Source organism: Haemorhous mexicanus, chromosome 3, assembly GCF_027477595.1.
Source record: "Haemorhous mexicanus isolate bHaeMex1 chromosome 3, bHaeMex1.pri, whole genome shotgun sequence".
Taxonomy (NCBI): domain Eukaryota; kingdom Metazoa; phylum Chordata; class Aves; order Passeriformes; family Fringillidae; genus Haemorhous; species Haemorhous mexicanus.
Genome location: NC_082343.1, coordinates 14,056,214 through 14,069,825, shown reverse-complemented (window position 1 = coordinate 14,069,825; position 13,612 = coordinate 14,056,214). Strand labels below are relative to the sequence as shown.

The 13,612-nt window shown below is 50.0% G+C and overlaps 1 protein-coding gene across 1 annotated transcript; it reads right to left on the bottom strand.

The window, feature by feature from the left end:
- Positions 1-421: 421 nt before the first annotated feature.
- On the bottom strand, positions 422-12,386 carry LBH (LBH regulator of WNT signaling pathway). The gene is made up of 3 exons (XM_059840867.1): positions 12,210-12,386; positions 11,343-11,445; positions 422-2,900 (listed from the first exon to the last, which is right to left on the bottom strand). Exons 1-3 carry the CDS (start codon positions 12,233-12,235, stop codon positions 2,706-2,708), a joined length of 324 nt encoding a protein of 107 aa, XP_059696850.1. The 5' UTR covers positions 12,236-12,386; the 3' UTR covers positions 422-2,705.
- Between the last annotated feature and the right edge of the window lie 1,226 nt (positions 12,387-13,612).

Here is a 13,612-nt window from a genome sequence, read left to right as displayed (position 1 = left end):
ACACAGCAAGGCAAGGCTTGTCTTCATGAGTGCTGCTCAGGGCAGGGAAGAGCATGCACAGGGAACATGACTAACAGCAGCTGTGAATAGTTTCCACTCTCCATTACTTCATGTTCTGCAAGGTTAGGTTAGGGGGTAGATGTAGATGACAGATATAAATACAGATTTTATTTTTTTTTTCAGGAATAAATAAACCAGAGCAGCAGTTTGCAGCAGCCTTTCACACAGCAATGAGCAACCACAGGAAGACAGAAGGCAAAGGTGCTGCCCCTCAAAGTTGACTTAGGCTTCCAATATCATAGGGCATGATCTGAAGTCAGTCACCAGTATGAAACCAGCATCTCTAGGCTCAGCTGACAGCCATGATCTGGAAGGCTGACCATCCCAACCCACTTCTGCAGTAAAAAACAAAGCCAGTACATTTGGAAAGCATTTTCAAACTTTATTTACAACTGTCACAGTGACAAAAATGTAGTTTGAAAAAAATGCTAGCTTCTCCCTGAGGCTCAAAAAAGAATTACAGAAATATAGAATGTATATCATACAACAGGAGTTTTACTGGAGTGCTTTGTTCTTTAGATACGTTCAACAACAAATAGAAATATACACAATACTTCCAAAAAAAGGATGCAGACAGAAATATGCAAGTCTTTAGGGCAGACAGCAGGTCTGAAGTCCAAGGATTGCCATCTCACTGCTGCCCACATGGTAATATCTTTGATATAGAGCTTTGACTTGGTGGTACAGATGGTAGAGACCAATAGAGAGTAACACTTAGAAATAAGACAACTGGCTGGTATGCAGGTGTACAAGCTCACTCCAGTAAGACAGCAAGACTAGAACAAGTGTTACAGACACAACAGCTGAATCCATTGCTAGAGAAAATGGTATCACCACATCATGGCTGTTCAGTGATCAACCATCCAAGGTGGGCAGGGAGAGTGTCTGACTGGGTCTGCGTGGCTGGACCAGGGGCCAGCTGCAGTGTAGGAACACTGAATTTCTCCTGCTTTGTGCTAACTCATCTCCAAATTCCCATCTGTCCAAAAATAGTTACACAGCTGATAAATTATTGCCATTATGTTGAAACACAAGCAAGACAAGACTAAAACAATCCTGCCAATACGTTAAAAGCAGTTCCCAAACCCCACCAGCGTTTAACTACTCATGAGGTATTAAAAATACAAATACACACATGTCCAAATAGATTTTAAAAATGGAACCAGTTATAAGCAAAGGGGGGTGGCATTGGGATTATTACGGAAGTTTGGTTAAGGCCTTGACATTTCTTTTTCTCTTCCATGACCCCAGATTTGGTTTAGGTGGTAACTGCTCTCATCCTATCCCAAGACTGACTGGCTTCCAAGCTGGTCCCCAAAGCCGCAAGACCATCCCTTTCCAGGAAAGCAGCAGGTTACCTTGTCTAGCAGCAGACTGGCCTTCTCCTTGAGGCAGGATATGGTGAAGAGAGGACAAACCCAGACTTCACAAGCCAGTCTGCACTTCATTAAACCAACCATGAACGTTTCACCCTCGCTAAGAAGCAGGAATGCATCTTGTCTCAGGACACCCAGGCTAATCCTCTCCCAGCAGACCCCATCCTGCAAATCCCACTGGTGATCCACATTAGATCTGGTGTTTCACCTTTGGATGACCCCCAGGTCCAGCAGTGCCCCCCAACACTTCCCACCAGCCTGTCCTGCACTGAGGAGGCCCTGCAGTGCAAGGCTGGAGGAGAACCCCCCCCACCCCCTCCCTAGCCCTCTCAAGCCCATTGACCAGCAAGTTAAGACACCAAACCCTACAACTTCAAGGACACCAAGGCAAGGAGGCATAAATCTCCACCCTTAGGCTTGGGGCACTGTACAAGACGAGACCACCCACAGCAGCCTCAGCAAATAGGAGAGAAAAATCTGAGGTGTTCAAACCTACATGAGCTCTTGCTGCAGACAGAAGCACCTTTTTACATCCGATGCGCACCACCTCATGCTCACCACCTGCAAGATAAGCTAGGGCGTTGCAGGAGAGATGACAAGCAGCAGCCTAATGCTATCCTGCAAATACAGCTGCTCAGCATTGAAGAGTCTAAAGGCAAACAGAGGGAGAAAGTAACTTTGGGGAAAGTGGCTGGAAAACAGGCTCAACAGCAAGAGCAAGAAACCAGACTACTCCTATGGACGCTCACCTTACCCTAGGAGGTGCCGAACCAGGGAGAGCTACAGGCCCCTTGTCACTAGATCATTTAGCCATGCTTCGCTATGGACACCCTTCCACCCCCCAGCACACAAAATGGAAGCTGTAAGAAAGGCAAATCTGAGATATTTTGGCTCTGTTCTCATGCTTTTAGCCAGAGGCAGCTCCCAGCCAAACGCTGCCACCTCCAACTTTCTTTCCCCTTCCCAAGCTCCCCCCTCAGCAGTCCTCGTGTGGTCACCCTCTGCCATGTGCTTGGAATTTCACTGCTGCCTCCGCCTCGGAAAAATACAGATAATGATCTCGAGAACAGCAAACACTTCTCTGCGTTACTTCCTTCCTTCCTCAGGAGGTCTGGTGACACCGAGGGCTTCAGTTCTCAATACAGAGAATACAAAAAAACTAAGATCTCGCAGGTGCAAAATTGAACTTGTCTTATTAAAAAGACTTTCAAAGAAAGTGTGGCTCTTCCTTCAGAAGGGTGCAGTCCCTTGCCTTTCCTCAGACGCCATTTATTGCTCCTTGTTGTCCTTCTTTGCGTCTTCACAGTTTTCCTCCTCCTCCTCCTCCTCCTGCACGAGGAACTCTTCGGGCGGCCATCTCAGCTCGCCGCTCTCCACGTCGCCCTCCGTGGGCTCCACCACGATGGAGGGCAGGCGGTCCTTCAGCTTACAGTAACGATCAAAGTCCGAGGGGTCGGGGAAGATCTGAAAGAGCCAAGGAACACACTCTGTCAGAGGGGCTGCACTCACACAGGCTCAGCCAAAAACCCAGCTCGAGACATTCAGGTCTCCAGGGCAGACTAGTCTGGACACAGAGTCAACCACTGAGCTATGGGAATACTCTCAAAGTTGTCAATAACCTTTTCTAGTCTCCAAGTAATGGAAATGAGCCCTGCCCAAGAGGCTCCCGAAGCACGTGCTTGCTTGGATAGCGCTCAGCAAACAGGCACCTGCCCTTTTGGATATTTATCCAAATGCCTCACCCCCCCACCCCTGCTTTTGCATTAATGCTCTTCAGTTTGCACACAGAGCTCTCTCCATCAGAGAATCTGAGATCTCATTTCCTGCTGCTGGTCAGGCTGCACATCAGAACAGGCTTGTTCTCCCGGCTCTGCTGCTGGAAGGCAGGAGGCTCATGGCAACCCAGGGCTAGCACAGCCCAGACCCCTGCAGCAAGGACCTGTGTCTGGTATCACTCCAGGGCCACAGTGCCAGTCTGAAATAGTTCAGCTGCATTTTAGAGATAATTCTGGCAGTATTCTGCACACTACAGCTACCACACATCAGCAGTGAAGCTCAGCAGGACACTAATTTTATGGAAGGGCTGGAGACTAGATGGTATTTCTTCAGGAAAGGGGTACCTGTGGCACAGCCAGCAGTTATGCACTGTATTCTCATGCAGTGAAGATCAGGACTCCTGGATCTCCAGCCCCTCGAGGTGCACCTTACCCTTTCCCTCCCACCCACTGCTTGCAGGTGGATGCACAAGCTTGTGCAGTGCAGCAGCACCAGGGCCCATACTCACTGGTAGTGCCAGTGATGCACACTTTGATCCTATGAGGAACTGAGGCAAAGTGTGAGTAAAGGGAAAACAAACCTGCTGGTGCAGCGTTAGCAGCAGCTGTGCATGACTAGATTGCAATATGAACAGAAAAGGTTGTGTTACTCGTGGGTAACTTGCTGGGGGAACACCTTCAAACCCCAGCTCATCCAGAAGGGAACTGGATGGGTGATAAAAAGGTTATCACTGCTGGGTGATAAAATCCACTGGCTACATCAGACCTCATGGCTAGTAGCCAGAAGATTTAACAACCACCACCTGCTATTTCAAACAATTTTATCAGTGTCCATTTCACATTAGAGTTGCATTTAAATACCCCAAGGAAGAAAATGACAAAGTGCATTTTCCCCTTGAGGTGAGAAGTCATGTGGCTGTACTTTTCTTTGAACATCATCTGCATTCAAGTGAGTTACAAGAGCATCCTTGCAGGGAGCAGCACTGCCAGCCCTGGCCTCAGTCTGAGAGCAAGATCTCATCTGCTTTGATCTCTGTGGTTCCAGTTACAAAAGCAAGCTCCCCATCCAGGAGCCCTGAGCATTAACCATGAAGCCTCATTTTCCTTGTGCCAATCATGTGGGTACTCACTACCTTGGGAAGCCCTGGCCACAAGAAGTGATACAACATCCTATCAGCTCCTTCTTCAGCCTAGCAACTATTAGCTACAGCACCACCTCCTTGGCAATACTCAGTCTTCCACTGTTCAGCCTCATTTTTCCTTCACACCCAAAGCTTTGTGGCAATCAGATTGGAAAAGCCATTGAGCTGCTACCTAACACAAACTCAGGCATGGGAACAGAAGGAAATGCACAAATCAGGGTCTGTTTGCACGTGATCATCTGGTCCTGGGGACAGTGGTGCAAGACTCCAGCTCCCACCATCCATGTTTTTCAGGTGCACAAAAGCAGCTGAGGTCCCTTGAATGCAGGCACATAACCTTGGCATTACAACATGAGCTACTTGCTATTAGTCACTCTCAGCACCAGCGAGACAGCAACTGTATCTTGGAACTTTGTGGCTTCTGCTTGGCCAAACAAAATCAGTTTCAGGCACACAGTGCATTACTGAAAGAAAAGTCAGTGGCTCTTAAGCAACAAGCTATCTAACCCAGGATAGGGGAAAAAATGCTCTTGGCATTACATGGTTTAGAAGGCTGCAATGGAAAAAAAAGTGTGGTTCAAGAGGTTACATAAGCTGATAATGTCATGAAAATAGCCTCCTATGGAAGAAAAATAGCAGTATAATAATTAAACTAACCTTTAGCTGCTATTATTTTAAGCACATTAGGTCAAATTGGAGCAATTTCTTTGAAAATAGCCTGCCAGATTTTTTGTCCAGAAACTAAGTAGTAGTCATTTCCTCACAAACAAATATCCACAAAATGTGGTGTGCAGCTTTTTTAATAATAAAAAAAAAAAACCCTAGCACAATCTTATCTCAAACAGCTGCAGGACAGGCCAAACCCAAGAAGGTCAGGATTTTTTCCACTAAGTCATGCTTTTTAATCGTTGAGGCAGCATGAAGGGAGATGTTGCAACTGCACTTTGAAGGGGCGTGGACAGTCAATGGAAAAAATACAGAAAGGCAGATTTCCTCCAGCGTGATGGGCAGGGTGACAGCAGGCCAAGCACAGGGGCCCAAGGAAAAAGGGTTTGAGACTAACTGTTCATCTGGGGAAGCCAAGTGAGAAGGTTAACACAACCAGCCTCCCCCCTCCTCTTCACAGAAAAAGATAAGCAAGCACCAGCTCTCTCTGTCCTGCTCCAGTAGGGCCATGCTACATTGGTTGCTTCCATAGGCCTTATCTGGTCCCACTCCAGATTTAGACAATGGGGAGAAAGAAACCTCCCTAATTTACAGCAAGCTCCACACTGGGAATTGCAGCAGCTCAGCTCTGACCTGGGAGCTCTGCACTCTCTGGCACAGCAGCCAGGACAGCAACCCCTGCCTCCAAGCCTTTCTGCTCCCATTATCCTGCCCAGGGGCATGGGAGGAAGGCTCAGCACCTCCCACCCCGCAAAGAGGGCAAGAGCCATGGGTTAGCTTCTCCCTCTCGTGCATGACAGGGAGCCACCTTGCACACAGCTGAGGCAGACACCTTCCCCTGGCAGACCTGGTCACTTGATGGGGGACAAGTGACAAACAACTGGTTGTGATGGCTGCCTAAAAGCAAATTTATGCAATTCAAAGGCATCTTCCTCCCCTTCACTTGCATGACATAGCACAAGGGGCTGCAACTGCTTCCATACAGAGCCTCCCCTGTAGCTGAGTCTCAAATCCTGGCCGTGGAGAGACACATCCAACACCTCTAGATCCACAGAGGACATGACATGCATGCTGCTTCTTACACCACTCAACACAGCTCCTTGCTAACAGCAAGACTGGTTTTTACAGGCCCCTCTGGATTTACATCTGGGAACTGTTCTCCTCATGAACTTATCCAGATCACACACAAATCAACCAAATTCTTGCCTTGCAGCTGGAAAGGGCAGGGAAAAGCAGAACTTGAAACAAAAGCTTGAAATGATTTTAGGACGATCATGTTTGCCTCTGTTTCAGATGAACTAGCTCTGCTATCCTTGGATGAAGTCTTGGCAACCAGAACGGAAAGTTTTCATTGCCCTGGGGAGGCTCATACCCTCTCTCAGCATTCACAGGGATGGAGAAACACCAAAAGCAGGAGAGATGTCAGGCAATTCAGAAGATTAGCTCAGCACTACCACAATCCAAGTGACACTTGTAAATTCAAAACAACTTCCACATGTGTGCTCCATACCAACACCCATAGTTAAAATGCCTGTCTCCCCTCCCATGGGGCTGAAAATGATTTAAATTGTATTACAGGGAGACTAAAGCAATGACATCTTTCCAAATTAAGTTACTGGTTTGGGGAGAAGCTTTGCTTGACTGTGGTAGCTCTATACAAGACTGCAATGTCGACAATGGGAGACATCCCACTTCAGGTACAGGATGCACCCCTGATGGACACATCACTCATCCTCCTCGGACTGAAGGGCTGAATTTTGGGCCTCTTCAGCAATATCAGTATTCCAAATCCCAAATCAGCATTGAAGTTCTGGAAATAAAACGCTAGTGCCACTGAGAAGCATGGCAAGCTCATTTCAGGAAGGGCTTCGGTCATCTCTCAGCGTCCTCTCTGGAGGACTTCTCCAGCCACAATGCCTACATTTACACACACAGTAGTCATGACTCAAAAATGAGCTCCAAGTATGTACACGGCAGCTGTGACTCAGGTTGATGAGCCACAACAACTCCCCAGCCACAGAAATACTGCCCTGTCTCAGGGCATGATGTCAGGGAAACTTCCTACATCTAACCATTTTCCCTCAGTGTAACAAGGCATCAAAGCAGGGAGGAAAAAACATGCTCTGAGGTGTTGCTGCTGTCCTCAGCGTGGATTTCAGTGGAACACTTGTGCACAGCATAGCTGCCAACATGATTGCTTTTGTATCTGTTTATCCCATATCCTGCTTCTGTCCTCACTGAGGTCCCAGACCCTGGAATACACACTGACTCTGCCTATTAATCTTGTCTAGCAGCCACGCTGGCTATCACCACCTTTTTGCAGCCTGGTCTCAAAACCTTCCACAGCAGCAAGCAGGATCTCTGAAGGACTTGCCCCACACAAATCAAAGCTGCACAGACATGAAGCACCTGACAAGAAAACAATTACAGAGGAAGTTCAATTTCCATTGAGCCAACTGCCCTTGGGCCAGTAACATACTGGTGGGTCCAGTTTAACTGGAGGGATCCAGCACACACAGCTCAAGCCCCTCAACTCCCAGGGAAAGCCAGTGCTTCCCCAGGGCTGGTGAAGAGGTGTTGCACTCACCAGAAATTACTTCCCCAACACCAAGCTTTTGGCACAGCCACTGGATAGAGCCTTAAGCCTATTTACCCAGATTCAGACACTCTGACGTGATTGCCAGCGAGCTGTGGCTGTGATTAACCTACACAGATCCCAGCATGATGCGATCATGACTTAAAGAGCTCAAGCTCCCCATGACAACCAAACCTCAGCTGAGGGCACGAGGCAAGCTCAGCCTCTGCAGGCCACTCTCCTACATGGGAGCCTGAAGGACCAGCAAGTCACCTGCCAGCCAGCCTGCAGCAAAGCAGCACACTCAACTCAGCACACTGCCTCTGCTAAGAACGCACACTTTGGGCATTAAGGAGCTCTCAGTTGTGCTCAGACCCTGCTCCACTTCAAGAAGCAAGGTAGGATTGCAGTCAAGGCACTGTTTTGACAACAGCTCCACAAAATGATTAATTCAGCCTCGGTTTCAGCGGCATTGTTCGTGCTGCTGGGAGACAGCACAGAGGACAAGCTGGCAGAGTGCTGATGAGGCTCTTCAAAGCACGGGTATTTCTGGGGCTGGGAAACAGCAAACAGTGCATTAGCTCTGGCTGGCAGCAGAAACAGTCTGGCTCACTGGACACTGCCAGGCAGGAAGTGCGTGAAGCCCTCCATAGCCATATCTGTTTGTAGCAGGGGCAACTTGAGCCATCAGCTGCATTTCAATGAGTTTTTTGTTTAGTAAGTCCCATGGGAATTATGGGACATCTATTAAAGATCCAGAAATAGCTTCTCACTGCAGGCACAAGACCCAGCATGACATCATCTCTTCAGTCACATCTTCTGTTTTGTCTATGCTGCCCTGTTCTGAGACTCATGCCCCAAATTCACCACTCACTTCTGCTCAGGCCCTTGGAATCTGAACCATCTTCAGGGGGATAAGAAAGCAGCTTGCTGTCACAAATACAGTAATAAAAATCTGTCTTACAGAGGATGATTTTGAAGTTAGCACGCTAGCTCACAAGAATTTTGCATATTAACTGGAAAAAAGGCAATCCTATGATGAGAAAGCATGTTGGCCTTAAGCCTATGGAAGCAACTCAGTTAATACTGTTATTCCTTCTACAGTCTGCGTTTTCACACTATTGAGCAGTGATGACCAGACCAGCAAAGGGCACAGTGCTTTACCAGGGAGGAGAGTGCAGACCTTCAGCTGATGTCTAGGACAGACAGACACCCCAGTGGGTGGAAGATGAAGAAAAAAGTCAACAACTCAAGCACCCTTCATAACCACTGAGACAGAAAGGAGCCAAGAAGTTCAGTGAACTCCACAAGACAGAGGAATCAGATTGCTGAAGTTTATACTCAGGGTATGAGCTTGCTTCCTCAGTTTTCGTCCAAGTAAACTTTGAAACAATTCTCTTGGTAGGACAAGTCTGTCTGGAGCAGGCACTGATATGCTCTAGAATTCTAGCAGTGCTGCTGGGCAGTACCAACTCCTCTGGTCCAGACAGTTTCATGCCTGCCTCTGGTGGCAGAAGCAGCCCCCAGTCTCACAGGCAGCATCCTACTGACCAAATCCTAGGCAGTCCCTGCTCTAAACAGCTTGAAGGCAGAAATTTTGAACCCCAGTTTGAGGTCATCTCTATAGTAAAATAAATTCAAGTTCTACTAAAAGAACAGGACAAAATTTTGAAGCTAAAAGCTTGATTCTGGCTCCACCTTTTATTTTTTGCCTCTCATAGCCAGCCAAGGGCTGTTACACTGTGAGTGCCTTACTCTGCAGATGAGTGGAGGAAGATGCTGCAGCACAGAACAACAAGCCTCAGTGTAGAAGCAGTCATGCTCCATTAGCCCTGTCTGGTTTTAAGTTATTGCACTACAGCTCTCAGACAAGCATACAATTTTCCATGTACCAAATTCTCTCCATCAGCAAGATGAGGCACAAAGTGCCAAAGTCTGAGGTAGAACAAAAAGTTCATGGTGCTATTTGCATCAGATTTGCCCTTGCTGGTTTCAGTTGACTCTTCAACCCCTTAAGGATGCTTTCAACTTACCTTGACTGACACTGTGACATTCTTAACCTAGCAGACAGAGAAGGAAGGCTGGATCCTGCTCTCCAATCCTCTTTACACTAACCTGATTTAGAGGTAGACCTCATACACAGCCCACACACTACTAGTGCCATAAGGGTCTTCCATTTCAACTCCTCTACTCTTGCTGCCATCACTCTTCATCACATCAAGGTGAAGTTCTTTGCAGGCATTTGAAAAAAAATTATCTACAACTAGACCACTAAAAGGAATAGATCTAGGATGCAGAAGCCCTGCACAGGTATGAGTCGTCAGCTTTTATGACTCACATGTTCAGGTGATCCACTCAAAACCAAACAGTCCTATTCCCCAGTTGCCCAAAGCAGACTTTATCAAGGTCATTAGCACTCGGGGAGGAACCTCACTGAAGTGATCATTAGAACAAGCAGGGCACCTAGATTCTGCCTCTCTCCCTGGGAATTTGGATGGGTAGATAGAGGCCATTTGACCTGACTGGGTTAAGCCTCTTCATAAGGTGACAGATAAAGGCAGCCCATGCAGGTTACTTTGATTGCTTCAGATTTAACAACTGGCATTGCCTCTGCACTCTGTCTGTAAGGGAGGAAAGAGAGGCTGTACACTCCCCACTAGCTCAAGTACTGAAGCATAGCACAGCTGTAAACCAAACAACTTGCATTATCCAGAGCCAGAATCCTGACTAAAAGAAGGAAAGCATCCCCTTTTCCTCCACAAAGCTATACGTCTGCTAAAGGCCTCCATGGTGGCCCAAAGTTCAGTCGATTTCATGCTCCAGTGCACTGCTGCTGCCTTGTAGTTCCCTTTTCAGACAAGCATTCGGCACTTCATCTGAATGCACACTTGGAGCAAATGCCTCCATGCAGATTGTGTAACATCTGCAAAGGACAAAGCCTGCATCTGGATGTGCCAGTAAAGAGTCACCCGACACACAGAGCAGATGCAAGTCGTCTGCCAGCATTCAGCATCTGTGTCAGAGCTCATCAACAAGCCTCCTGGAAGTGAAGACAACCATGGAGCTGGGAAGCTGAGGTGCCCAACTTGTGTTTTGATTAACTACAGACTAGGAAATGAAAGGGATATTAAGACTAAATCTAGCTGCAGACCACTTATTCATTGATCTAGAGATTAACAGCTAACTACATTGTTCAGAAGTTTCAGGATGAATGTAACTCCTGCCTCCAGGTACCGATATCTCCAGTGACATTTCGTGGCTCATTTAGGCAGCGTCTGGCCTCACTGTATCTTACAGATGACTGTTAACCCTCTCAAATGGGCACATCAGTCAGGAAAATCAAGAACTAGATCAAAAAATTGTGGATGCAATATAAACAGCATCCTCCTGCTCTCAGCAGATCAGCTGTATGCTGTGTTACAAAGATCTCATGAGCCCTCTCAGCCCAGTGAGTGCCATGAATCCTTCTTTAACCCATCTCCCACCGAGCCCCGGGAATGCTGAATGAGAGGGGAGCTCGGTCACTTCAAAACAAGCGAATCCTCTGCCAACCCGCACTGATAGCGAGTGATATTTTAGACAACCATCTCCTGCCAAGCAAACATTCCAGTCTGTTGACTAGTTCTCACTACTGTAAGACCTGCTGCTATTAGGTCAGGCTATGGAAACGTGCGCTAGACCAAGCTTACAGTCTAGCCCAGGCAATTCCACACGGGATTAGTGCCTCAACTGCCAGCAAATCACTTACCTGATACGACAGCCCATCCTTGCGGGGGCTTAGTCCGATCTCATCCATGGCTGGGGTGTTCATCATCACTTCAGTCATTTCAGCGGATCTCAGATAATCAGAGCTAGAGACAAAAGACAGCATTCCAGTGATCTGAGGGGCTCCGGTAGGACTGAGCACGATTCAAGCGGCGAAGCGAGCAGCAGAGGCTGTAGGCAGTCTATTTCTGGTCCCTTCCTTCCTGCCCCCCCTTGGAAGGCAGCGGAAAAAGCTCAGTACCTCGTAAGCCGGAGCTACATCCAATGCCCTCGGAGCACCTCCCCGGCTCTCCCCCCAGGAGCCCAGCTCAAGCACACCGGGGGACGCTCCAGCAGCAGCGCTTCGCTTTTAACTCCGCTTCCTCCAGCTCTACCCCGCGGGGAGGGGGGGAAGTAAAAACCCACAGTAAATAAAGTGCAAGCGCGGGGCGGTTTGGTTTTTCTTTCAGTTTTTTTAAAATATTTTATTTCGCAAGCGGGTGCGCTTTAGATCCCACTGACTTATTTTACAACCTCGGGGACTCCCAGACCAGCGGAGCGCGCGGAGCCAATTCCAGCTCGGCTCTTACAGCCTTAATGGCATTTCCAGCGCCAGAAAGTGAAGCGAACTCCCTCCCGCAGCGGCTTACCCGTCCCGCTACCGCCCGGCTCGCACCGCCCGCCGGGGAACCGCCGCCACCGGCCGCTGGCCCCGAACCGCTCCCGGGGCCCCTCGCCGTCCAGCTGCCTCGCCTCCTCCCGGGCACGGCGGCGGCTGAAGGGGCTCGGCCTCAAGCGTCCCCCCGGCAGCACCCTGCGACGGCAGAGCCGCCGTCCCCCCGCCCGCCCCCCGCGGGAAGCGCCCACTCACCAGGGCAGGGGACACAGCACAGACATGAAGTCCCAGCAGAGGCTGCCCCGGGCAGGGGGTGGCGGAAGGGGCACCCAGGCGCTGCGGGACGATGCGCGGCGCTGCCGAGGACCGACCAGACAACCTTACGCCTCGGCTACCGCCTCCGCTCTGAGCCCCGCGCCCGCCGCCGCGCCGCCTTAAATGGCCCCGGGGGCGTGGCCCGGCCCCAGTCCCGCCCACCGACCTGACGTCAACTTTTTCATGAATGGCCTCGGCACCGCCTACGGGGGGGGAGGGAGGGGCGAGGGGCGGTGGTAGGGGGGCGTGGGGAGGGGTGTCCGTCCGTTCCTCCGTCCCTCCGTCCCCTCTCCGCCACAGCTACTCCGTGCCGGGCGTTCCCAGTGCAGAGAGGTGTGTTCCCGCTGTCTGGGCCCGGGCCGAGGCGGGGTGCCGACCCCCGGCGCTGCTGCCGGCCGCACAGGGACGCACCGGCGGCACCCCGAGCATCGCCGCGGCTGGCGCTGGGTCTCACGGAGCGGAGCGGGTCTCAAACCCGGCCCCTTGGTGGCGGGGGGTGGCCGGGGACACGGGCAGGGACGGCAGGTACCGAGCAGCGGCAGCGGCCGCCCAGCCCCGCTCCTGCCAGCACCTTCCGTGCCCCGCACCGCCGGCGGGAGTAAAAGCTCAGTGAGCAGCTTCAAGGGGCCGAGTTATATTTAGCAGAACAATGTGAATCAATGACGGGAAGGCGCAGGAGCAGAGAGAGAGGCAAATCCATTCGCTGCCCGGGCAGCGTGAGCCCCGTGGCCAGCTATAGGAATGCACATTTCCTGCACTCCCCTCCCAACATGAAACTTCTGGAAGGCAAAGCGCATCTTTGTGCGCAAGGCCTGGGCACCCCAAACTCAGCATGACTCCCGACTTTGTGCATCGATCTGCTGCTGCTTGTGCAGCCTGAGGAGCGGGCTGTGCCCCGAGGCACATGCCTGCAGGGCAGGGCTCTCCAAGGCTGCTGAGAGATGCTCAGGGCTTTTGGGGACAGTTCCCCCCTCTGTTTGCTTTCCCAGGGATGTTGCCATACGCTGACAGGTGAAGTTTAGTGCCGGGACTGTTTGGATTCCACCTGTTGCTTCATGCTGCTGCTCAGACTTTGCCAACACGGTGGATAACTAAGCACACACTTACAAACGCTTCTCGTGTTTCCTTCAAACGCAGAACACTCAGCTGCTGCCGTGCTTCACACACCTGTCTGTGCACGGGCAAATACATGCTATTTGCCCCAGTTTTTTAGTGCTAAAAAAGCACAAGTTCAGTGTGTCTGAAGGGAAGCTTTGCCCTCAGTTCCACTCAGCTACCCTCCAGACTGTGTATGAGTGTGTACATCCCTATGTGCATGTGTTTCCTCAGACCGGATAATTTAA

Excerpts from the sequence above, each read along its gene's own strand:
- LBH (XM_059840867.1), bottom strand. The coding sequence starts at position 12,235 with ATGTCTGTGCTGTGTCCCCTGCCCTG. Across the intron at positions 11,446-12,209 it reads GTGCTGTGTCCCCTGCCCTG|CTCTGATTATCTGAGATCCG; the intron begins GTGAGTGGGCGC and ends TTTTGTCTCTAG. Across the intron at positions 2,901-11,342 it reads AGGATGGGCTGTCGTATCAG|ATCTTCCCCGACCCCTCGGA; the intron begins GTAAGTGATTTG and ends TGGCTCTTTCAG.